Source organism: Sus scrofa, chromosome 18 (assembly GCF_000003025.6).
Source record: "Sus scrofa isolate TJ Tabasco breed Duroc chromosome 18, Sscrofa11.1, whole genome shotgun sequence".
Lineage (NCBI taxonomy): Eukaryota > Metazoa > Chordata > Mammalia > Artiodactyla > Suidae > Sus > Sus scrofa.
In genome coordinates, this window is record NC_010460.4 from 30,108,084 (window position 1) to 30,135,659 (window position 27,576).

The 27,576-nt window shown below is 34.7% G+C and overlaps 1 protein-coding gene across 1 annotated transcript in view; it reads left to right on the forward strand.

Annotated features, from left to right (window-relative positions):
* Nucleotides 1–27,576, forward strand: part of TFEC (transcription factor EC) — a 279,833-nt gene that overhangs the window by 127,690 nt on the left and 124,567 nt on the right. Inside the window, 2 exon segments of the mRNA XM_013990837.2 lie at nucleotides 14,339–14,504; nucleotides 14,507–14,589. Of these exon segments, the coding sequence (XP_013846291.2) occupies nucleotides 14,339–14,504; nucleotides 14,507–14,589 (249 nt within the window).

Consider the following 27,576-nt stretch of genomic DNA (forward strand, 5'->3'; position numbering starts at 1 on the left):
ATCCAGGACAATCACCCCATCTCAAGATCCTTAATTTAATTATACCTACAAAGTCCCTTTTATAATGTGAGGTTACATATCCATAGGTTCTGGGATTAAGATGTGGACATCTTTGGTGAAGGAAGTATTGTTTTGTTTTGGTGGAAAAAGTTTAAAAATGCTAAAACAAATATTTTCAAATATATTTTTGTTTTCATCCTTTAGATGAAAGATGTTTTCAACTAAGTTTTATTTTACATAGTTTGCTCAAATCCATGTAGAAAATAGAATCCTGTATGCTCATATGTGAAGTTACAGTAAAAATATTTTCCATATATTCCAAGGTTTTAATATTAATCAGCATTTTGATTTTTCTTTATTTCTCAAAAATAATTGATGCCAAAGAAAGTTTTTACAGATAACTTTTCTATTATTTCAATTCTTTCCAATTTGGATATGCATTTATTCATTTCTTAAATTTATCCCTCAGAGCAAGAGGTTTAAAGATGCTTCATATAATAGTCATAATATTTATTTAGAATAAGCCAAGCTAAAACTAATATTATTTTCTCCTTTTTCTACCTATTCCCTTCTCATTCGCCCTTGAGAAAAGTAACAAAAGATTTTTAGGACAGGCAACAATAAAATGACTTAAGGGAAATAAAATTTCTCCCGGATAAGAAGGCTAGGACTCTTCAGAACAGTGTACATTTAATACATACCTATAGAAACTAAAGCGAAAAATGCATCTTAAAGAAAGGAAACACTCATCTAGAGTTCATATTTTATGATGATAGATTTCAATTATAGCATTGTCCCATTCTGTATGGGAAACTCAGATCTTGCACCATATGGTGGTTACAAGATAGATGAAGTGAAACACAAAATAAGACAAAAACAAAATCAAAAGTGAATCAAGTCAAACTAACTACTAGTGCGGAAGCAACTCCAAAGGTTTTTCCACTAGAGAGTAGAGTCGATAGGTTCATATTTGTATACATATATGGGACATAGTTTATTTTCTAATTGCAGGGGCTGGAGTTAAATTTTACTATCATGTGAGCAGATAATAAATAACTTGCAATCGAAAGATTACAGTCCTTACAATCAAAAGACGAGAAATAGAGTTTATTTACTTTTTGCCTGTGTGATTGTGAGAAAGTCTGATAACCTGTTTGAGCTTCAGTTTCTTTATCTGTAAAATGATGATAAAATTCTTTACTCAAAGTATTGAAGTGTTTGATTCATCTTGTGAATGGGGCTGGTATTATTTTGCATTCTGGGTCTTCCAACTCATCCATGAAGCCCTGTGACCAGTCTTCTCAATGAATTAGTGTTTCATGGCTATGTACTTTCTATATCATAAAAAATTTAAAACGCATGTATATTCTTTGATTCTAAAAGAACATTGTTTTTTTAGTGACAAAGGGAAAATGAAACTATAACTGTATCTGAGGGCCTTTCTTACATGAGGGCACAATTACTTGAGGAATTTATGTAAATAATGTAGTAACAGGTGCTTTTAAAACATAAAGAGCCAAAACAATCATATGTACTACTTAGGTGAAAGAAAGACAATATAAACTTTACTTTTTTTCCTCAGAAATACTAGCAATATCTATAAAAATTGAGTGATAAGATGTTCTTATGAAACAAGGCCATTTCTGCCGTTTGTCAATCAAAATGAATAATTTCAAAGTCTCATTTTCAATTAGGTTATTTTAATATTTAACTACATAAAATGCCCCAATCATATTCTTTAGAAAATTGTTAGACTAGAATCCTGAAGTTGTAATGATGACATTTTATTATGATAAAAATGACTTCATTAATTGATGATCATATATCAACTCATAAAGTAGATAGGGATATAAAAAGTTTTCAAGCCTACAGTAATGTAAAACAATTTGAATTATTTAGAATTTTTTAGGAATAAACCTTTATGATCCTTTTATTTTTACAAAATACGTAAATGTATTTGTTATAAATTCATCTACATTAAGTGGCCTGTGCATTTTATAAGGCCTGTAATAAGCTGACAATATATTAATGTTATCCAAATATTATCATTAATGTATAATAAAAATAAAAGATATCATTCGGGAGTTCCCACAGTGGATCAGCAGTAACAAACCTGACTTGTATCCATGAGGATGCAGGTTTGATTCCTGGCCTTGCTAAGTGGGTGAAAGAATCTGGCGTTGCTGTGAGCTGTGGTGTAGGTCACAGATGCATCTTGGATCTGGCATTACTGCGGTATAGACCAGTGGCTACAGTTCTGATTTGACCCCTAGCCTAGGAACTTCCACATGCCCCAGGTGTGGCCCTAAAAAGACCAAAAAAAAAAAGGTATAATTTGGATCAGAATGATACAAGAGAAAACAGGTTTTATAGGGGAGGTTTGTATTTTTGCCCCAGATATTCCTATTGATGGCTTTGGGTCTACTTTAGAACACGTAAAATTAAAAAAAAGTACGTTGATGACTTTTCAAGATATTTGAAATATGACCTTTTAAAGAAGTCAGTCTTGTTTCTCCTTTATTCTCTGCATCCTTGAAAGAACATTCACAGCTTTATAATGGAAATGATATCAAAAGGTCACTATACTGAAGATGAAAAATAGTACATTTAAGCATTACATGAGAGCTTTGTTTTAAGCTGAAAGTAACTGTGAAGTATAAAGCATCATCTAAACACAATTGTTGATTTCTAAGACAAAATGTATTTTGTTTTATAAAAGTTTTATTAATAAATATTAATGTTTAAGCTTTAATGCAGTTAGATAATTTTTTAAAGAATTTGACTTTTTACTGAATCTAGCTTCTTTTTTTTTTTTTTTTTTCTTTTTCCTTTTTTTTTTTTTTTTTTGTCTTTTTGCCTTTCTAGGGCTGCTCCTGCGGCATATGGAGGTTCCCAGGCTAGGGGTCTAGAGCCACAGCAATGCGGGATCCAGCCACGTCTGTGACCTACACCACAGCTCATGGCAATGCCAGATCCTTAACCCACTGAGCAAGACCAGGGATTGAACCCATAACCTCATGGTTCCTAGTTGGATTCATTAACCACTGAGACAACGGAAACTCCCTATTGAATCTAGCTTTAAATAATTAACTTGTATATTTCCACATTAATAAGAAACAATTTAATTGTATGGGAAGCTTCTACAAAGGATGTAAACTATAGTGTTAACTTACTTAAATATAGCCATAAGCACTAAACATAAATATGTCTAATAACATCAAAATATAATATTAACACCTAGACAATTCTTTCTTATTAAAGGAAAAATATATCTTTCATTCATGCAATAGGATTGTTGAATTGGAAAAGACATTTTCTCATCTCATTATTTCTCCAAGAGAGAATATACTCATTTTAATTTTTGTTACACTATAATTAAATGCAGTTAAATATCATACTGAAGTTTTAGAAAGTAATCATGGAGGTCCAACTGAGTACTTATTTATGATATTGAAAGATTAAATAAGATAATTTTAAATTTTGAAATGTAATATGGTACATATTCCTTGTCACCCTCCAGATGAGTCCACAGTGGCATCCTATAGTCAAACACATAATATATATGCAGAAGTGCGTATCAATATCTACTGTGAGTAGGATAAAGAAAGACTATAAATAGCCTTACTTCATTTCGGGTCTGATTTTGCCACCAAATAGCTTTGTGCCAAACTTGAAAAATAAAACCCCAAAACCTTTGATTTTCAGAGCTTTTTGATTTTGGAATTACAGTTAAGTGGTGGAGGATTGATAATATGAGAATTATAATACTATGGGACTAGGAAAATAGGGCATCAAATTGTTGAATGCCTAACTCTGGAAAGAGGACAATCTAATGATTATTTAATTAAGGGGGATTTCCCTGACAATGTAACACACACAAACATCGAATAAGCATTCTGCAAAATCTGAGAAAAAAAAAAATCAATGGACCTAGATGAAATAAAGTTTAGAATAAGAGTAGATTTCCTCATGTTTAATCAGAACTTGGGAGTCTACCATGTTTGGCGTTAGACCCTCTCATCTTCTATTCTATACTTGCTCCAAACATCATCTCAGTTATCACCTAAGTGTGGGTATTATATAAATTTATCCACAGTCCATACCTTACTTCTGAATTCAAGATCGATATATTTAGCTGCCTACTTCACATAACTTCTTGGACACTTGCAAAACAACACTAACTCAATGTGTTCAAAATTGAACTTAATGATTCTCTTCCTGCCTCCCCCATCATTCCTAACCAAAAACAAACAAACAAACAAAAAAAAAACAAAGAAACCTCAGTCTTTTTTGTGAAAGGCATCATTATCTATTCTGTCACTTAAATCAGAAACTCGTGTCATTTCTTAATCCATTTTGAAATATCTCTTGAATCCGTCTATTATTTCTATGTGGCTATGCACCTTTATCATATGACTCTAGTTCAAGGAGCCCTTTTTTCTCTCCCAGATGATCTCATTATACTCCTCTAAAATTCATCCCACTGAAGTGCTACTTCCCCCATTCTTATGATAAAGAAAATAAGACATCACCTAAATGATTGCACAATTGGCCCTACTGGCCTCCTCAGCCCCATACCACACCATAATTTCTTTTTTTTTTTTTTTCTTGTCTTTTTGCTATTTCTTGGGCCACTCCTGCGGCATATGGAGGTTCCCAGGCTAGGGGCCAATCGGAGCTGTAGCCACTGGCCTACGCCAGAGCCACAGCAATGCAGGATCCGAGCCACATCTGCCACCTACACCACAGCTCACGCAACGCCGGATCGTTAACCCACTGAGCAAGGGCAGGGACCGAACCCGCAACCTCATGGTTCCTAGTCGGATTCGTTAACCACTGCGCCGCGACGGGAACTCCCACACCATAATTTCTGATCTATTCCTATCATCTCCTTTCAGTGCATTTTTCTCATCTTATTTCTTCTCACCAGGGTCTTTCCACATGCTGTTTCATCTCCCTGGAATGCTTTTTCTACATTCTTCCTCAAGTTACTCCTATTTATCCCCCAGATCCAGCCTTATCATTCCTTCTTTAGAGAAGTTGTCCCTAACTTCTATCCAGATAATTTTTTCTGCATGCTCATAGTCATATGTATCTCTCCTTCCTATCACAGCGCTTGAAAATTTATAGTCATTTGTGATTAGGTTAAAATCTGTCTCCTTCACCTCCACAAAAGCTGCATGAGGAGAGGGACCATGTTTCACTTTGCTCATCGTTGTTACCCACACTATTGGCTAGTATATATAGTCACACACATATCTATTAAATGAATGAATCAGTGAAATTAGTAGCAGGAATGTAATTTAAATGATTTTTTTACTGTTTTATCTAGGTCTTTATGCTTGATATTGTGACACCTTTTACTTTCATAAGGTTCTTCATATTGTGTTATAATCATATAATTAATTATTTATCTCTCCTACTAGATTGTGAACTCTTTGAAGACTAGGTTTTATCTCTTTTGTTTATAATTATATCCCCAGAGCTCATAACAGGAGTATAGTAGTGATATGTAGTAGGCATTCAAAAATATTCCTAGAATAAATGAATGCAACCCTGTGAATGCAGTGTCAAATATATTAATTTATTTTGGTTATCGATGGTATTGCTAATTGTGCATGGCTCTTGTGTCATTTTGTAGTCAATGGAAAATGGTCAGTCTGATGTGACTCAATTGATATTAATGGCTCAAAACTGTTAAATAGATATACTCTTAAAAAACATAGCAGACTAAAAAAAAAACTGCAGTTACTCCTGGCATTTGTTCTAATTTTTAAAGATATAAAATGGTAATTTTCCTTAGATACTGACATAAAATTGCAAATCAACGCAAGTATATATGGAGCTAGATGGAGTTGTAAGGGAAGTGTAATCTTTGTAGTAAAAAATATAAGTGCTCATGGAGCACAAGTATTTTTACTGCTAGAACACTATCGAATTAGGAAAACTGCTTAATAATATTCATGCTCTTTAAAGTCTCTTAAGTGTGGGTCTCTTCTAAAGACATGCTGCTGGAATTATCCAAATTCAAATGATTGGGACTGAAGGAATATGTTACAATCACATTTTATATTATTATCCATTAAATAGCTTTGGATTATATAATGCTCGGCTGAAATATGCTGACAGTTATTCAGAAACCTAAGTAAAACTTTTGATGAACCCAGCCCTACTTTGTTCAGTAGTTATATCTCAATCAGACAAGCTCGACTGTATAATTTTAGGTTTAGTCAAGATGAGATTTATGGGTATATCATATCCAAAGACTGCTGTGAAGAAAGTAAGATTTAAAGAAATGAGTTATTAATCTTTGCTACAGAATATTAACAAATGTCATGGGGCTTTTATGAGTAGGTATCTAGGAGGTAGTAGATTCATAAGCCCCCCAAAATAGATTTCTTCTTATATACCTCTGATATGTAGGAACATAATTAATAGTTACCTATTACTCACTTGTGAAGTCCAAGCTTTTACTTCATTTATTAAATTCAAGCATAGTACAAAATTAACAAAATTGAGTAAGGACTGTCATATTATAATGAATGGGATTATCTGTCTGGCTTTTTTGATGGGTTTGTGTATAAATACATGCTTGTGCCTGTGTGTATATGCCTGTATGTTTGGTAATAGTGCATGTGTTTTTATTTACTATCCCCGGATAGTAAATGTATAGGGAATAAATATATTTATTGCTGAATATATTTCTGTTTCTGTCCTTGCAGATAGTGTAAACATGCTTATTAAGTAGGTGCCCCTGCTTGCCTGATTGATTTGCTTGGCTAGTCAAATTAATGGTGATAAAAAGCCTTGTTATTGAGACAATTGCTTGTGTGATATTTGCCACCACTTTTCAGTTTTGAATTTCAAAAGGCCAGTACCCAGGTGTTTCAGCTTCTCCCAGGTTCTGTGCCCTCAGTTCAGATATGTAATCTCCAGGTAGATGATGACACATAGGTCATAGACCTGCTTTCTGGAAACGAATGATTTTCTCTTGGGACTGGCTTTAACAAAGAGTAAACTTTCATTAAATGTTTGCCAAGTGAATGTTGAAAGAATTAGCTGAGGGCTTTTACAATTATCTTCTGATCTCTTTATAAAAAGATGACTTTTTAAAGTCTATCATATATATGCATAGATATGAGTTATATTTAAAATATTTATATGATTTGTAGCAATATTTAAGAAGATATGAAAGAGTAGATAATATTATAGATAGAAAATCACAGGGTTGGTGAAGTCCTTCAAGGTTTTTTTTTTAATTTTTTTGTGCAACTACCCATGCATTTGTTTCTAGAATTTCCACTTACAATATACTCTCTCCTTGTTGTTATTCACTGGATAGGATCTGAAATCCATGTAAGAACTAAGTCAAAAGACTACAATGTGGAAAAATAAAATGTAAATTGGGAGAGTTTCTTCATGTATTTATGAGCATAATGTGAAAACACTGTGTGAAAATAAGTGCCCCTTTGTGGGGATATAGAAAGCCCTTCTAGCAGTACTGCTTGCCTAAATCACATTATTCCATAGCTCTCTTCTCTATCAGGAGATTGTAAATACAAATGCAAAAAGGACTACATAACACTCTATTAGTCTTAATTTCTAATTAAAAATTTGTTGATTGATAGAATTGAAACCTTCCAAGACTGATCTAAACTCTGAAATTAAAAAGAAAACCCTCAGATATCAGATACTCTTAATCATCTCCTGTTATGTCAAGTGCTATTGTCAGATAATAAGATCTGACTTTTTCTATGGCATTGGGCTGCTTTCTCATGGATTTCCATCAGTTCTCTTAGCAGTCAGGATTCTTGCATCTATTCTCGTCTAACAACAGAAATATATATATTTATATATATAACAATATAAATATATATATATAATATATGTATAAAATGATAGATACATACCTGTGATTGTGATTCCCCAATGATTATGTTTTCTACAATGAGGCGAACGCTTTTCTTACTATTTTTTCCTTTCTTCCCTTTCAGCTGGTTGTACTTTCAGGAGTTTGTGCATTTCTAATTAAAAAGAAAATATTTCAATTGATCCATTAAGCACATTGCCCTAGTTTTCTTAATAATGAATCTAAGCATTTTTTATAGCTCTTCAATACATGGCATTTCTAATTTTTTTTCTTTTTACTACCACACTGGCGGCATATGGAAGTTCCCAGGCTAGGAGTCGAATCTGAGCTGCAGTTGCAGGCCTGTGCCACAGTCACAGCAACACTAGATCTGAGCTGTGTCTACGACTATACCACTTCTTACAGCAACACTGACTCCTTAACCCACCTAAGTGAGGCCAGGGATTGAACCTTCATTCTTACAGACACCATGTCAGGTTCTTAACCTGCTGAGCTGACATAGGAACTTACATTTCTAATTTTTAAAGGAACTCATGTCCCTTTATTAGAATATGAGAACTTAACTGACCTTGAAACATATTTTTAAAAAATAATTGGACGTTTTAAGCTAGGCTTTTCAGTTTTGTAACCTCAAATAATGGAACTTTTAAAAAGAACATAATTTCTATCTAAAGCCTAGTTTGAGATAAATGATATCATATTAACAATCTAATGTCTAGGTTAATATATTCAGATATGGAGTTTATTTTTTATTTTATTTTTTGTCTTTTTAGGGCTGCACCTGAGGCATATGGAGATTCCCAGGCTAGGGGTCCAATCGGAGCTGTAGCCGCTGGCCTATGCCACGGTCACAGCAACGCCAGATCCGAGCCGTGTCTGCGACCAACACCGCAGCTCATGGCAACACCGGATCCTTGACCCACTGAGCGAGGCCCAGGATGGAACCCGCAACCTCATGGTTCCTAGTCGGATTCATTTCCACTGTGCCATGACGGGAACTCCTTTTTTTTTTTTTGTCCAGATATGGAGTTTAAGTATAAATTGGTTTGGAAAATATTGCTTTCCTGCTCTAAGTGTTATCTAAGGCATCCAAGAGTCAAGTCAGATCAGTACAAAATTATGCATTTGGACTTTCACTTGAAATGATTCATATTATGCTTTGGACCTTTGATCAAGAATAAACGTAGTGGGTGATGCTCCAGTGCATGGCCAACATTGTCCTCTTCATGACAGAACCACTCTTACCTTCACCTGATCCTGTTTTCCCCATTTGATACAGCTCAGGTTCTGAGAGTACCCTCAATAAGCCTCCTATAGCCAGTCTCAGATTATGATTCCTGGATAACACAATTTGAGACAATAACTATTTTTTTTTAATATGGACATATAAAGAATTTCGCTGCATATTTTCCAAAGGCTGCTATTGAAATTTTGTCCAATATATGATTCAGGTCTTCCACGAAAAAAAATCTAGTTTACAAATTCTCAGATATCATTCTTTTTTTTTTTTTTTTTTTTTTTTTTGTCTTTTTGCTATTTCTTTGGGCCGCTTCTGCGGCATATGGAGGTTCTCAGGCTAGGGGTCTAATCGGAGCTGTAGACGCTGGCCTACGCCAGAGCCACAGCAACGCAGGAGCCAAGCCGCATCTGCAACCTTCACCACAGCTCACGGCAACGCCGGATCGTTAACCCACTTTGAGCAAGGGCAGGGACCAAACCCGCAACCTCATGGTTCCTAGTCGGATTCGTTAACCACAGCGCCACGACGGGAACTCCTCAGATATCATTCTTAAAAATATTTGTCTGAGTTTCCACTGTGGCTCAGCAGGTTAAGAACCCGACTAGTATCCATGAGGATGCAGGTTCAATCCCTGGTCTTGCTCAGTGGGTTAAGGATCCAGCATTGCCTTGAGCTGTGGTGTAGGTCACAGACGCAGCTTGGATCCTGTATTGCCGTGGCGTTCATGTAGGGCAGCGGCTGCAGCTTCGATTAGATCTGTAGCCTGAGCATTTACATATGCTGCAAATGTGGAACTAAGAAGAAAAATGAAATTGTCTTTCCTCAGAGCTGGCGTAATTTAGTTAGTTACTAAGAAAATATATATTAGATTGAACTATATGGAATGGATGTTTTCTAGATCAAAAACGATCAAATATCTGCAATTTCACAAGGTTCCACCTAATCCATTTTTTTAATTTTCCTTTTTCCTTGGTTGTCAGGATGCCTCATGGGTATATTTTGTACTTGATTGGAATATTCACCTTCAACCTACATTTTCTGGTGTAAATAACTCTCACCTCATTCACACCTCATATTTACTTAAAATGTTTTGGAAAATGGAGAGAATATAACTCAATAAATTATTTTAGATGAAATAAAACAGATTTCTGTGCATAGACAAAACTTTGAACTTAAACTGACCATCATTATTTTTTGCTGGCAGTAACAGCATGCCAGAGAGATGATATTGAGACATAATTTAGAGTTCGGGAGATCTGTTTTACTTACTATTTTTGATAGCAAAATTTCCCAATGCCTGGGTGGTCTTAATCTCTTTGACACTCCAATGAAACAAATCACAACCTACAGCTGCTTTAGCCTTCAGGGCCAAGTCTTTGATATTCTGATTACGGTTTACTTGCTCCTCTAGTGGATTACCAAAGCTCTCTGCGGTCACCATAGTTAATCACACATTGTGCTTTAATGCTTCCTTCATTCATTGACCATATGTGAACACATTTTTAGGTGTCTGCTGTGTGTAATTCTCTGGGTTATGTATAAGAATCATGGCAGTTCAGCAGCCAGCAAAATAGATGTAGCCCTTGCCCTTGAAGATCTCTTATTTTTCTTCCTTGTCTGGACTATTACTAGACTACAAGCTTTTTGAAGGCAGATTCTGTGGTTATCTCCCTTCTATCTTCAGTGCACCACTCAATGCAAACACACTTGGCACTCAAAAAAGTTTCTTAAATAAGAGAATAAATGAATAATGGTAACCTATAATTCACTTACTTCATCTCACCAAATACTGAGAACTTCAGCTAAACAAATTCAATAATTTTATGGTTGTGTCTTTAGGCCCCAGGCAATTTAAAAGTATTTTATTTTATTTTGTCTTTTTGCCTTTTCTATGGCTGCTCCTATGGCATATGGAAGTTTCCAGGCTAGGGGTCTAATTGGAGATGTAGCTGCTAGCCTACACCAGAGCCACAGCAACATCAGATCCAAGCCGCGTCTGTGACCTACACCACAGCTCATGCCAATGCCAGATCCTTAACCCACTGAGCAAGGCCAGGGATCGAACCTGCAACCTCATTGTTCCTAGTTGGATTCGTTAACCACTGAGCCATGATGGGAACTCCATTTTCTTTCTTTCTTTTTTTTTTTTAATTATTTTAAAATTGGCTGCCTTGGTTGAACTGATGTTTTACACTTAAGTTGTCTTATTGTTCTGATATCAGTCTGTGATTGGAAAAGATAGATTTTTCTGGGGAGTAGTTTGATTACATTCCATGGAGTCTTCCCTGGCTCCACTGATCTTTCAGACTCTTATGCTTCGTTTAAAGATGTTGTATAGATAGCATCCAAGACAGTCTTCATTTTTGCCAGCTAAACCTTTGTAATACCCTATAAATAACTGATAATTTAGAATTAGAATTTCATAGAGTGATTTAATGAGATGGTATTCTTGCTTTGAGAAAGGAAAAATCTTCATGTGAGTTCCTTTTCATAACTAATATTTATTACTGTCTCCCAACTTCTTGTCTTCTTTCACTGTCATCTTTTGCATTTGAGATTTCCTTCCCATTGGCCCCTGTACAGGATCATCTCCTTCCAATACCTGATTTATAACCGTTTTCTCTTCCTTTTTAAAATCAGAGCTTCTTTTTAAAAATTAGTGCTTCTTGTGGCATTTTTAATTCATTGTATACATTACTGAGCTTTAGTTTTGTATTCAAGTCATTTCAATCAGCAGCCAATGTCATGTTGTGTTTAGGAAGCCAGGTCCTGTAGTTCAGTTCCATCCCTTGCTAGAAGGGTGGTAACAGCCACATCCTATAACCTGTCTCAGTGGCTTCAATTATATGGTATAATGGGGATTCTATTGACATATATCTCTTGTCTCCTAAGGGTGTAACAAAGAGTAAATGAAATAATTGAAATGTGTGCTCAAAGCTTAGCACAGTGCCCAGTGCCTGGTGCATATTATTATTGTTATCATTACCACTTTTGCTATAGTTGATATTAATATTGCCCAAGTATATTATAAAATCCTAGAGCCCTAGGATCACATCTATGACTTCCCTTGGACTCCTGATGTAAAAGAAAACGCAATAAGTACTCTAATGAAGGCTTCTAGAATCAATAGATGAAAAGTGAAAAAGGAATTAGTTAATGAACGTTGTAAATTTTGATTCAACATACTTTTCTTAGAATAATATACAATGTTCTTTAACATTCAGTTACATTGTGTGAAAGTCATTCAGATTTGTGCATCTGAAAATGCTATTTATAATGTATATTTTGTAAATGTATATGGATTAAGAGGGATTAATTTAAAACTGTAGGATAATCTAAATAGCTACCCTAAAAAAATACCACTGGCATTTTAATGAAATGTTATTTTACAACTTTAAAGCTCGTAGCAATATAATTAGTAATATGTGTAATCTTTATTACCAATCTTAATCTTTTTTATATGACTGAAAAATTATTTTATGGTAGTACAATTAAAATAATGCTAAAAATGTCAGCATAACAGAATTAAACTAAAGTAACTACTACAATATTGTACCCCAAACCAGCTAATTTAAATGCAAAATACTTTGTAAAGGCTATTTATCTGAGCTAATGCATGTTAAGGGATTTAAGGAGTAGTTTGTGTAACTGAAATAAAAGGAAAAATAAGCACTGTACAGCAATCTTTACTATTGTTTAACATGAGGGAAATATTAAATAGGTTTATATATAGGCCACTTGAGGAAAATGTATTAGAAGCCACATTGCAGCATAGTAAATATAAAGGGGACTGGCAGACAATACTATTTTCAGACATTTTTAAAGGGAAAGCTTGAAATACTTAAAATTGTCCTTATGCAAATAATGGTACATCATTAACTACGATAGCTAGACTGAAGAAGCCCAGAACTTTGTTTATGTTTTGAAAAAAGGATTTCAAAATACTGGATAGTTGCTTAGTTGGGAATGACACTATTTAGAATTTTCCCTGAATGCTTCTGTCAATTCATAATGAATCTATCAAAATATTGTTACTATAAAATAAGAATACAGAAGGGTTTAGAATTAAGATTTTTTTAAAAATTAAAATAAACAGTATAGAAACTTTGGAAAATATAAAAAACTAAAAAAAAAAAAAAAAAATCACCTAGGAAGTTCCCTTCATGGCTCAGGGGTTAACAAACTCGACTAGGATCCATGAGGATGTGGGTTCAATCCCTGGCCTTGCTCAGTGGGTTAAGGATCCATTGCCATGAGCTGTGGTATAGGTCATAGATATGGTTCAGATCCTGCATTGCTGTGGCTGTGGTGTAGACTGGCCATTGTAGGTCTGATTTGACCCCTAGCGTGGAAGCTTCCATATGCAGCAGGTGCAGTCCTAAAAAAAAAAAAAAAAAAAAAAAAGCAAAAAAAAAAAAAAAAAAGAAGGATAATCTAGATTTTCACCACCTATAAAGTATCAGACAATATTTATGTATTTCTAGTTTCTGCTCCCTCATGGATAATTTTTTTAAAAATTTTAATTAAAAGTAGTTGTGATCATGTCCAACAGGATATTTATATGTAACGTAAAGGAATCCAAGATATATATATATAATATAAAAATCACCAGTAATAGTGAATCAGCTGTTGTTTTCTTTTTATTATTTCAATCATTCTTTTTCAAACCCTCAAAAAGATTTGCTGTTTGTATATTTATTACAAATTTGCTTTCAGTTGCATATTATTTTAAGGGCTATTCTTATATAAATGGTTAGCATTTAAAATATTCCAGTAGGAGTTCCTGTTGTGGTGCAGCAGGAACAAATACAACTAGGAAACATGAGGTTGCAGGTTTGATCCCTGGCCTTGCTAAGTGTGTTAAGGATCCGGTGTTGCCATGCGATGTGGTATAGGTCACACGAGTGGCTCAGATCCGGCATTGCTGTGGCCATGGTGTAGGCCGGCAGCTGTCGTTCTGATTAGACCCCTAACCTGAGAACATCCAAATGCTGCGGGTGGCCTAAAAAGCAAAATAAATAAATAAAATAAAATAAAATATTCTAGTAAATTTTAAATTACTATTAAAAACTCGTCCATCAATATATAAATTATGGCAGAAACATAGACCATAATTTTGAAAGAAACTAGATGTTGTAGTGTTTTATTGTTATAATCCAGTTGTTGAAAGTGGGACTTACTTACCAGATGATACTACACATTGCATTTGTTTGGTTTCTATTTTGTAGGTACCTGCACAACTGGAAAGTCGTGCTGGGACTCAGCTACAGAAAGTTCAGAGGCAGCAAGTAAAACCCTTCATGACCCTTGACTACCAGATTGTCAACCAGACTCTTAAAAGGTCACACCCTTCGACACCAAGCAGTGCACTTTTGGTACAGCATGGACATCTGTCTCCAAGAGTGATACTCCCTTCACTGGAAATCCACTCACCAAGTTGCTAACTCTTGGTAAAGAAGATGACAATACAGAATGGCATGTATGTCTAATAGCTGCTTATGAATTATATAATCAGTTTCTTGGGGGAAAAAAAACACTTAAAGAAATTCATAAAAATGAAGTTAACATTTTTATAGTAAACCTTCCATATGCAAATTCATTTAACAGAAAGGATGTCAACTAATTCATCTGTAATAATTAGTTATGTCCATACAAATTGCTATGCATAAAATATAACAACTCTTTTTTCGTTTATTTGTCTTTTTAGGGCCGAACCCACAGCGTATGTCCGTTCCCAGGCTAGGGGTCAAATCAGAGCTGTAGGTGATGGCCTACAGCACAGCCACAGCAACACAGGATCCACGCTGTGTCTATGACCTATACCACAGCTCGCAGCAATGCCAGATTCTTAACCCACTAAGCAAGTCTATGGATTGAACACACACCCTCATGGATACTAGTGGGGTTCGTTACCGCTGAGCCATAATGGGAACTCCCCAGTTTATTTTTTGATACTCATCTCAGTTTTGCATCAATGAAAGCCAAAACAGCTTCTAATGGTAATTTATGTTAAGATTTAGCTTGAATTTTAAAGGTTTTCTGATGACATTAGTTAAAATATTTATCAATATTTACATCATCTTAAATACTCATTAAAATAAACAGGTAGAAGTTTAAATAACAGTAAATATGCTCTAGAAATGTTTATCAGAATAGGACTAATAATCTTCTTGTACCTAATATTTTATGGAATTATATTTGGATTTTTTTACTATTGATTATCTATTCCTTCATTTCTATTTTCAACAAATACTTGCCTACCATTTACTAAATAAGAGGAATTTAGTGCTGAGAATTACAAAATGAATGAGTGTCTAGCTTCATGGAGTTATAATTATTGTGACTTGCTTGTAAATGAACCTTCAAAAAGTGTTGAAGTATGAATGAGTAGAAATGGGGAAAAAATTAGAACTAGGAAAAAAAACTTCCTTTAATACCTCAATGTAGAAAAACTGCATCAATAACTAAGCTATCTATTCTTTTCTTTTTTTCCCATTTGATTTATTAGATGAAGCCATGGTCCTATTGTCTCCCAGGTTTAATCTCCCAATCTACATTCCTGGTGATTATTACTGATTTCAGGTCACTGCTTTTTAGTTAAGTTTGTAGCCTCCAGGTACAAAAGAATAATGCTTAGTATCTCATTATTTGAATTCCAAATTGATAGAAGAATATTTCCTTTTGCAAATTTTATGTTAATCTAGAAAAGAGAAAAGAATAAGGATCCGGTAGATTGTTTAATGAAATATAAAACAACTACAAAACTGGACTAGTTGAAATCCAAAACTGAACATAAATCTTTATATGTATATTTACTTAAACTTTTCAATAGTGAATATATAAAGAATTTTCAAAAAAAGAATGTAGAACTAGGTTCTCTGTACACTGTATGAAGATCATAAAAATATATGTAAGATGAAAATCTTCTGTGTAGTAAATATTAGAACTCACCTAATACAATTTCCCTCACATCCACCTTCTACCAAAGTTCATTTTCTTGTGTAGAAGATTGATTTTTAAAGGAAAAAAGCAAATCCCACAGGGTATGCACATGCCACTCAATTCTAGGCAAAACCCAGAAAGTGATCTTATTATATGTCTTATGAAATATATCTTCTAAAAAATGAGAAAGGATAAATAACATGTATCAGTCTACTCAGTTTTTCTTCATAAATATTTTTATTCTTTAGGCACACAGCTTACTTTTTATTTTATGATAAGTTTGTACATTACATGAAAAATTTACCTGATCATAGTGGTCCTTTTGGTGATATCAGTCAAAGGGAGAAGGGTTGCATGGCTGAGAAGGGTTGAAAGCCTCAATAAGTGCAGTGATCTAGAGACAATGTGTACACTGGCTACAGGCTAAAACTTTCCATTTTTTTAAAAACTGATGTTCTTTAAACTGTGCATATAAAAGTCTCTTCAATCATTAATGTCTATTTAATCATAATTTTATTTTTAATGTTTGTGTTCTCTTTGAATGGACTTACCATATACACATTTCCACATTCTGCTATCAAGCCCAGTCTTATTATCTTTAGTAGTTAAGATGTATCTTATGTCGTTGCAATTTCCTATTATACTTTTAAAAATTATAGTTGATTTACAGTATTTCTTCAATTTCTGTTGTACAGCAAAATGACCCAATCGCACATGATTCCCTGTGCTGTACAGTAGGGCCCCATTGCCCATCCATTCCAAATATAACAGTTTGTATCCCCAAACCTCGAACTGCCTGTTCACCTCACTCACTCCCTGGGAACCATAAGTCTGCTCTCCTTGGCCATGATCTGTTTCTGTTTTATAAATAGGGTCATCTGTGTCATATTTTAGATTCCACAAATAAGTGATATCATATGGTATTTGTCTTTTTCTTTCTGGCTTACTTCACTTATTATGATAATCTCTAGTTTCATCCATGTTGCTGCAAATGGCATTAGTTTATCTTTTTTATGGTTGAATAGTATTCCATTGTATATGTCTACCACATCTTCTTAATCCATTCATCTGTTACTGGACATTTAGGTTGTTTCCATGTATTGGCTATTGTGAATAGCACTGTGATCAACATAAGGGTGTATGCGTCTTTTTATAATGAAAGTGTTGTCCGCATATATGTCCAGGAGTGGGTTTGCTGGATCATGTGGTAGTTTTATATTTAGTTTTCTGAGGTACCTCCATACAATTTCCTAATATTCTTTGATTTGTGCTAGGAATCCTTGTCACAAAGCAGAACGTGTGCAGTATTTAGAGTTAGACAGCATAAGGTTAGAACCACCACTTTCTAGTTTTGTGGCCTCAATCCCTAACCTCTTTCACCAATATTTCTAAAGCTTGAATTGTTTTGATGCTTATATTTTGAGTGAGGTGGTGGGGAGTGACTCTGATCATTTTTTGTAACTTTTTAAAAAATTATTTTTCAGTTTTATTGAGAAATAATTGACATACATCACTGAATATGTTTGAAGCATACAGCATAATTTACATGTGCTGTGAAATGATTACCACAACAGGTTCAGCTAACATCATCTTCTCATATGGATATAATAAGAGATGAAAGAAAAAAATTGTTCTGAACCACTTTCCTATATATGATACAGCATGGTTACCTATAGTCATCACGTTGTAGTACATTATATTCGTAGTACTTATTTATCTTATGTGAGATTTGTAAACTTTTGACCACCTTTCTCCAATTCTCCCACCCCTCTCCCACATTTCTGGTAGCCATGAGTCTGCTTTATTTTTCTATGAATTTTTTTTTAGTTTTGTTTTTGTTTTAGATTCCACATGTAAGTGAGATCACACAGTATTTGTCTTTCTCTGTCTGACTTAACTTCATTTTGATGCTTTCAGGGCTGATCCATTTTGTTGCAAATGGTAGGATTTCCTTTTTTTTTTTTAATGGCCAAATAATATTTCTATTTATATATTTCATAGTTTCTTTAGCCATTCATCGGTGGATAAACACAGGTTGTTTCCATGTTTTGGCTCTTATAAATATTGCTGCTATGAACATTCAAGTGCAGATTATCTTTTTGAGTTAGTTTATTTGTTAGCTTTGGATATATTTCCAGAAGTGGAATTTCTGGATCATGTGGTAGTTCTATTTCTTAATTTTTGACAATCCTCCATACTGTTTTCTATAGTGGCTGTATCAATTTACAATCTCACCAGTATTACAAGAGTACCCTTTTCTCTACATTCATGCCAGCATTATCCCTTATCTTTTTGATGAGGACTGGTCGAATAGGTACAAGGTAATATATCATTGTAGTGTAAATTTGCATTCCAATAATGGCAAGTGATGTTGACCATCTTTTTATGTACCCATTATTCTTTTATATATTTTCTTTGGAGAAATGTATATTTTGGTCTACCCATTTTTTAATTGGGTTTTGTTGTTATTTTTGTATGAGTTCTTTGCATGCTTTGGATATTAACCCCTTATCAGATATGGTTTATAAACATTTTTTTCCCATTCCATAGATTGCTTTTTCACTAAATGGTTTCTTTTGCTATTCCAAATTCTTTTTAGTTTGATGTAATCTCATTTAATTTTTTTATTTTGTTGTTTGTACTTCAAGGGCCATATCCAAAAAGTCATTACCAAAAACTCATGTTAAGGATCTTAGTTCCAATATTTTCCTCTAAGAGTTTCATGGTTTCAGGTCTTACATTTAAGGTTGTTTTTTTTCGTTTGTTTGTTTTTTGTTTTTTCCTTTTTGGCCATCCCAAAACATATGGAATTCCTGGGCCAGGGATCAGATCCAAGCCACAGTTGTGACCTACATCACAACTGTAGCAATGCCAGATTCTTAACACATTGTGCCAAGCTGGAAGTCCAACCTGCATCCCAGCACTCTAGAGATGCCACTGATTCCACTGTGCCACAGTGGGAACTCTTTACTGTCTTGTATGTTAGTTAATTTTGTATCCTGCAACTTTACAGAATTCATTGATTAGATCTAACAATATTTTTTGGGGGTCTTTAAGATTTTCTGAATATGTACAAAATCTTGTCATCTGGAAACAGAGACTATTTTACTTCTTCCTTTCCAATTCTTATACATTTTTTAAATTTCTTTTTTCCTGTTTTTTCAGGTGCTCTATCTAGGACTTCCAGTACTATGCTGGATGGGAGTGGTGAGAGTAGGCACCCTTGTCTTGTTCCTGATGTTAGAAGAAAAGCTTTCGTTCTCTTACCCCTGAGTGTGATGTTAGCTGTTGGCTTGTCACATACAGCCTTTATTATTTGTAGCTTCTCTCTTTGCTATTGCTGTTCTTAACATTCTTTGTCTTTGACTTTTGGCAATTTAACTGTAATATTTCTCAGTGTAGCCCCATTCAGATTCAACCTGTTTGGATTCTTTTGGGTTTCATAAATATGGATGTCCATTTCTTTTCTTAGGTTAAGGAAGTTTTCACCTATTTTTGCTTTAAATGCACTTTCTGTCTCCCCTTCTCCTTCTGAAATTCCCATAATGCAAGTAAAATTTTTTTCATTGTGTCCTATAATTCCTATAGCCTTTCTTCACTATTTTTTATTCTTTTTGCTCCTTTGACTGAGTGATTCCCAATGTCCTAGCCTCTAGGTCACTGATTCTTTCTTACTGCATGTGAAGACCACTTTTGAAACTCTATTGAATTCTTCAGTTCAATTATTGTATCTTTCAACTCTAGGATTTCTGCTTCTAAAAAAAATTGCTATTTTGTGGTCTAACTTCTTGCTTTGTTCATATGCTTTTTTCTTAATTTTGTTATTATTATTTTTTGGTTATCTGTGTTTCCAAGTAATTTATTAAGCTTCCTTAAGAAGATTATTTTGAATTCTTTGTCTGACAGTTGATGACTCTCTATTTCTTTAGGGTCAGTTATTGAAGTTTTATTAGTTCCTTTTAATAGGCGTCATATTCACCTAATTTTCTGTGGTCTTTGATTCCCTATCTCGGTATCTGTACATTTGAATAATAGGGATCCCCTTGCAGACTTTACAAGTTTGCTTTGTGAGAGACAATTCTTCACCAGTTTATTCAGTTTGGTTTCTGAATGTATCTGGTACTAATGTCTTTGGGCAAGTAGGGCCTGCTATTACAATCTATTTTTGTGTGAGAAAACAGGTATAGCTCTGAGGACAGGGATTGGGGGTTTTGCCATCAGCTGAGAACAATTGGATGGGACTGTTGGCTTTGTTTCCTATACAAGTGAGGCTGTGGAATGGGTTCCACAGTTGCCTGAATTCTCTGATCAAGCTTACTAGATAGTTGGGACTGGATATTGCAGATGAAGCCGAGAGTTATCTTCCCTGTTCTGGCAGGGAAACAGGCCAGGGCCCAGGGGCTGTGCAGTTCATCATAAAGCCTGAGTGTGCCCTGAATTCCCTGGTCAGGTGAGGACACTGATTTTTCTCTGCATTTAGGGGAAACCATGGGTTGTACTCTCTGTTCAAGTGCCACTGTATGTAGGGCTGCTGAATGGGCTATACAGCTTCCCATGTGCTTTGGTTAGGTTCTCTGGTTGCACAGGCCAAAGGCTGTATTCAATGATGAACAAAGCTATGATTTAGATTCCCTGCTAAGGTGTTGTGGGAGAAACTGCTCTAAAACCAGGTAAGCTCTTTGTTGCCTTAACTCAAGCTAACTCACGTTTCTTGGCCCAGTACAGCCACTGGCCTTGTTCTACAAAGTATCAGTTATGTCTGCCCTTTGCTCAGCTTGAGTGCTACTGAGCTGCATAGCTTTCAGGTATTTTTTTCCAGCCCTTCTGATCAGATGGGGCCAGAAAATACTTACCACAGAGGGTAGGACTATGTTTCAGCTCCGGTGCTTGAGAGGGAGTTGGATTAGTTCCCTCCAAGCTATTCTCAATTTTCCAAACAGCTCTCTGGTTGGGAGGGACCAGGAGTTACCCTCAGCTTAGCTATGAATTAATCTTCCTGCCTGTACTGGGGAAGACCTCATGCCTGGCATTGGCTTTGCAATCTGCTCTGCCTACTCATCTATCTCTTGGCTTGAGTATCAATGGGCCACAGTTTCCAGGAGTTGTCACTAGCCCTTCCTGTCAGGTAAGGCTGGAAGGTACTTTTCACTGTGAGTGGGGCTATGACTCAGTACCTTGCCTGGGTATGAGCAAGTGGGCTCTAAGGGCTGGTAAAATTCCTTCCAGGATCTGAATCACATAGATTTGCATTCTCTCCCCACAGGTTACCTGGTCAAGGTGTGCCTCTGATTTGGTTCTACAGTTGAGTAAAAGTCACTGGTTGGGATTTACTACTCGGGCATTGCAGATACGAACTCAGTCTGACAAGATCTGTGTGCTGATTATTGCAAATCTCTCCCTGCTTCCCTGTCACAGTCAGATTCCAGATGGCCGGGCCCCATAGATTCCCTTATAGCTCCCATGTGGCTCCCACAGAACAACCCCACAATGTTGGATGAGACTGGTTGTCCCCCCTGGATTTTCCTTTTCCACTGAGGGAACCAGTGGCTCAGGGAAGATCTCTCTGCATAGTGTTGTACTTTTCTGGAGGTGGATTGATGTGGTCAATGTGTAGCTGCTTCTATTCCCTTCTAATGTAGTCTGCCTTGCTCTCTGAGGTGTAGGAGGTATTTCAGCCTCACCCTCATGCTCTAAGATTCTCTTAGTGGTGTTTGTTCCTGAACAGATGTTAATTGTTCTTCTTGTTTGGAAGAGTAAAGTCAGAAATGACCTATGTTACCATCTTGGTGAAGTCACTCAGATGCTTACATCTTTTAAAGTTCCGAATGCCAGGGAACATAAGGGGATCAGGTGATGGTGACTGTTGCCATATGTTGGTGTTTCTTTCTCCTAAGCTTGTCCTCCTGTGACATCAGGGAACAGTTCATTAATTGAGAAAAGACCCCAGAAATTATAGTTACCACAATATAAATCTGTGAGAGCATCCATAGATTCGGGATTTGAGGTTTGGATTTAGGAATAACTCGGTGAATAAAGGTCTCCAAGACCATCAAATATAAAATCAAAGAAGTTTTTTTATAGTGTAAGTCTTTCCAGTATAAAATTCAATTTGGATTCATGGCACACAGGAGTCTTCCACATTTAACCCTTGCCAACTGACCCAGATTTATCATGCATTTACATTGTACTCTGTGCCTCAGCCATATGGTTTACTAGTGATTTTCACAGTGGTCAAGTTCTCCTTTCTTATACCTTCTCTACCAACTACTTATTCGATCTCCATTTGTCTGGATAATTCCAGCTGACTCTTCAAAAATTACCTCAGGTTTCTTCTCTAGGATGCTATCCCTGGGACCCACTCTGTGTGGATTAGACGCCTATTCTCTGCATTTTTACAGTAACACCTATATCATGTGGGTAAAAATTGCTCTTATCAGAGTATTTTAATTACTTCTTATCTTATTTTCTTATCTTCTATACTCTCTAAGAGGTCTAAGTTGAAGGGAAGAGAAGAAAATAAGCAAATAATTTTATTATCATGTGGAAAGGGCAATGGTATACATAGGGGTGTAGAAGTGCTCTTTTTGTCCAGAAATATGTTAAATAAAGTTGGAGGAAAATGACCAGCAGGGCATTTAGCTAAGTAAGATTGCATGAACAAAGAATAGAAATGGGAACCAGCATGAGGTAAGCATAAAGTGAGAGGCAGATGATGATGAAAGGTTATACTAGACAAGCAGGCAATAGACAAATCACAGAAAGGCTGCTACTCCATATTAAGTAATTTGAAATCCTTGAAAGGTTTAAATGTGGGGGCCAGGGTGACATAATCATATTTGACTTTAATATCATTCTGTCAACCATGTAGAAGAAGTCTGGAGGGAGGCAGGGCCAGTGGGGAGGTTATTTCTGTAGTGCAGTGGTGAGAGATGATGAAGCCTTGTATTAGAACATGTTAGAACTAAGGGATCTGTGAGACCATCGTGTGGGGATGCTGTTGACAGATGAATAATCTAGACTGGAAGAAGAGATTTAGGCTGGCAGCATGCAGGTGGTACTGAAAACTTGAATGAAAAAGAGAGCTCCTGGAGAACGCAAATACAATAAGAGTAGTGAACCAAGGGTGGGATTGAGGAGATCACCAACATTTAGTCAAAGGTAAAGAATTGTAAAGGTAAAATGAACAGATAACTAGTGTGTTCCCATAGGAGTTAATTTAAAGAAGGAGGAAATGATCCACAGACTCAAATGTTGGAACTGAATCTAGTAAAATAAGGACTGATAAACATCTATCAAATTTATCAATCAAGCAGTCAAAGAATCAAAGAAAATAGTAACAAAAGGAATTTCAGTAGGATGATGGGCAAGAACCATTCTACTTTGAACTCAGAGTTAACAGGAAGTGCAGAAATTGAACTCCTGGGGTGTCTGGGATGGTTGGACAGAAAGATAATAGGGTAAAGGTATAGAGAGTCTTAAAATGAAAACTATTCAGTTGATCTTCCACAGGGGGTCTAGATTGGATCTAAAAGGAAGATTGCATTTGATGAATGAGATAATGGAATTTAAGATTTCAGAAATGGAGTGGTTTAGAGGATGACAGGACCCAGGCATGGCCTAGAGAATAGGTAAAGAGAAGGCTAAATTCAGATTTATTATTTTGAGAGTGGTGAACTAAAATATGCAACTGCATATGTTGATTTATTTTTTTCTTAGATTTCTGAAAGCTGTTGCTGTAAACTTTTTTTAGGTGTACATGTACTTGTCACTTGGTATTATTTTTACTTTAATATTTTATCTTGAATTTTGCAAAGTCTAATATTAATATTGTTATTGTTACTCTCATTTTGGTCATATCTGTGATACATCAATGTCACTTTATTTTCAGCTTTATCAATTGTTTTATTTTAAATGTGTCTTTTATACACAAAATATTACAATAACTTTTAAAAATCCAATTTGAGTGATAGTTTTTGAGCAGTATATTAATTCATTTAAAGTCTCCTAATTAGGATCTAATAGTTACCTTTTCTTGCTTTTTAATTAATAAGCTTTCTGTTTCCTTATTTGCCATCTTTTTTCTATCCTCCATTGGACAGGTTTTCTCTCTGTCTCCTGTTCTCTCTTTCTCTTTGTTACTCCTAATTTAGGACACATAGTTTTTTCATTTTTTCCATATCTATATCACTATTTAGCAATATCTATATCATATCCTCAAGTAAAAATCTACTTGTCTTATCACCTTGTTCTCACCTATTTTTCTGAGATGACATTTTTAATATATATCACACACACACATACATTCTTGTTATTTAGACCACAAACATTTTGTCATTACTTGCTCATTCTCATTCTATTTTATATTGATGTTGTTAATATTATACATTTTCTGATTAGTGTACTTCCTGAAAGAGTGTTTCCCAAAAGTCTTTTTGCTCTAAATCTTCTGATTTATGCCTATTTTTTTAAATTTCACACGCATACTTAAAAGGCATTTTATTGGTTATAAATGCCTAGGTTCAAAATTATTTACCTTTTAACATTTCCAATATTATCCATTGTCTTCTTTAACCCAGCATTATTGCAAAGCTTAATTCTTGGTTTTTGTGGACCTTTACTTTTAATCTCTCAAACCTGATAAATATTTTCTTTTGTCCTTGAGCCTCATGCTTTCCATACTTGTTATCTCCATTTTTATTTTAGTCAAAGTATTGTGTTCCTTTTTAGTATTTCATAATCTTAATTTATCACTTTTATAATGCTTATTCTGCTGATTTGTAATTTTTCCTTTGCCTAATCTTTTAAATTATGGTTCATCTGATATAGAATGTTGTGTCTGTTATCTTTCTTAAAATAGCAACTAGATTCCAAGTGACTAATTAGGAAGATTTGCTGTGAAGCAAAGTTTTGCGTTAGATTTTAGATATTAAAATCAATTTAGGATAGTGGAAGAGCCAGCATCTCCAATAAATGGGGGAAAAGATAGTCATATAGATGGGTGACAGAAATGAGGGAAAGAGATGTTAAAGGCAAAAGCAGAGCCTCTAAGGAGGATGAACTTTTATACATAGGAAAGAAAGGTTTCCTTCTAGAATAGGAGAAACCTGTGCATGATTATAGGCAAGAGGGGAAAATGATAGGTGTAAGACACTGAGTAATTTATGATGTAAGCTTCCAGAAAGAAAAGGAATAAATGACGTGTAATTTTTACTGAAACTACCAGAAGTACTCTAAAATAAACTACTTACCATAAATTATATTTAGCATCATTCTTCCTTCAGGTGTTCTTCACACCTGCTCAAAACTAATTTGTTTCTTTAATGGTGGAATTTGAATGAAAAAAATATGAAATTAAAATTGAGTTTGGTAACAATCAATAATATACTTGAAAACTTTCAGAGACTAGAGGAATCAAAAGAACAAAACATGCATATTTATTTCCGAGATCCTTTAAAGATCTCTGAATGCACATGAAATAACATTTAAAGTCCCAAACAGAATCTAGAGATGCACTCTGGAATATGGTACCCAAAGGACATATTTTAAAAATTTAATTCTAAATTAATTCAAATTCAATGCAATCTTTAAACATTGAATGAAATAAAAAAATTCCACATTCTCACTATCTCACTATCACTTAGCTTACATCATATTTAAAAATTTTGTTAGAGAGAATATAATGGGAGAGAAGAGAGCCAGAACTAGGGGGAGGGGGATAGAGAGAGAGACACACACAGAGACACAGAGAGAGAGAGAGATGAGATTTTTAAAATATAAGCTTCAAAATTTACTCCAGCTGAAGTAGAGAAGGAAAGGAAGGCTATTTTAGAAAGGAGTTGAGAAACAGAGTAAAAAGGTGATTTAAGTAAGGATTATAGAGTCAGATTTCCAAAATTTCAATTCTGCCTTTGTGCAGCTATATAGCCTGGAACAAGTTATTTAACTTCTTTTTCTTTCTTCATCTGTACAGTGGAGATAATGATAGTGTCCACTTCATATTAGTGTTGTGAAAATAAATGAGCTGAAGTATGCAAAGCATTTGGAACATCTCCTACCACATCTCTTGTGTTATATGTGTTTGTTACCATTTAAGGAATCTGTAATTGTTGTTGTTAATAGTATTGTTATTATTATTATTAGTGACTATTAGGAAAAGTTGGATTTCCATGTAGGTTATATCCCTGTGGATTAATTGGCTAAAGTTCGACCACTGATATTTGAATATACACCTGTAAGATGCTATCAAAACATTTTAAAAGAAAAATAAATTTTGTAGGAAGTATTTTCTATACATGCTAAGTCTATGAATCTGGCTCGAGGTATTCATGATAACCACTCTATTCATGCAGATACTGATTTCCAAGAGACGAGCCCAGGGTGATTTGCCCAGCCATCACCTGCCAGCTGGTAGAAGGAAATGCAAAGGAAAGAAACACAGATCAAAGAGTGTCAGGATTACTTCATTATAAATTCTAAAATATTCTGGGTTTGATACACATATAACCTTAATTTAAATATTCTAAAAAACTTTTAAAGATTGCTAAAATTTTTCTCTCTGAATTCAGAATGAAGCACAACTTTTATCATTATGCACAATATTCTAAATGTATCATATTGTGCTAGATGGAGGAAATTATTGAGGATATAATTGATATGGTGTCAAGTTTTAAAGAGGAAGGAACCGACTCTCCTCTACTAATGCAAAGAACATTAAGTGTTTCCAGACCTGAGGAGATCAATGGGATTGAAATAAACAATAACATCTGATGATAAGAAATTTCATTTGATTAGTAAATAGTGTTTTTTCCTATACTTTTGAAACAGGCACAAGATAGATAAATAATATTTGAAAATATTTACTGGTGCAGAAAAAAGATAGATAATTTTATTGAGGAACATAATAGGGCTTGTCCTATCCTATCTATCTATCTATCTATCTATCTATCTATCTATCTATCTATCTATCTTTCTACCTAATCTCTATAAACATTTTTCTATTTATATATCTAATCTGCTATAGCATTTTCTATGAGTGATTTTAATCTTCAGATTTCTCATTTATACCCTTTATACAAGGGTATATAATAAAAATTGAATGAAATACCCTTTATACATGGGTATATAAACTCTTTCCATATATTCTAAAGGGTTTTTTTTTTTTTTTTGGTATATTTGTTTATAAAATCCTCATGACTTCATGGCTAAATTAAAACATTTTTGCCATGACTAACAGCTATCAGATTCAGAGGCTCTATACCATACAGAGGAAAGAAAAAATTACAACCATGAAAAAATATAGCTTTACTGCTGAGCCAATAACCAAAGGTTAAAGATGACCTGAAAAAAGGTAGATCAGGCCTCATGTTACTTTAAGACATGTAGACATTGTTCTATGTTGAAATCATAAATTCCTGGGAAAATATGCAATGAAAAGATAGTATCTTATCTCCTATTTGATTGCCATTGCCTTCTCATTGTTCATTTATTGATTTCTAGAAATGAATCTATAAAGGGTATATAAACT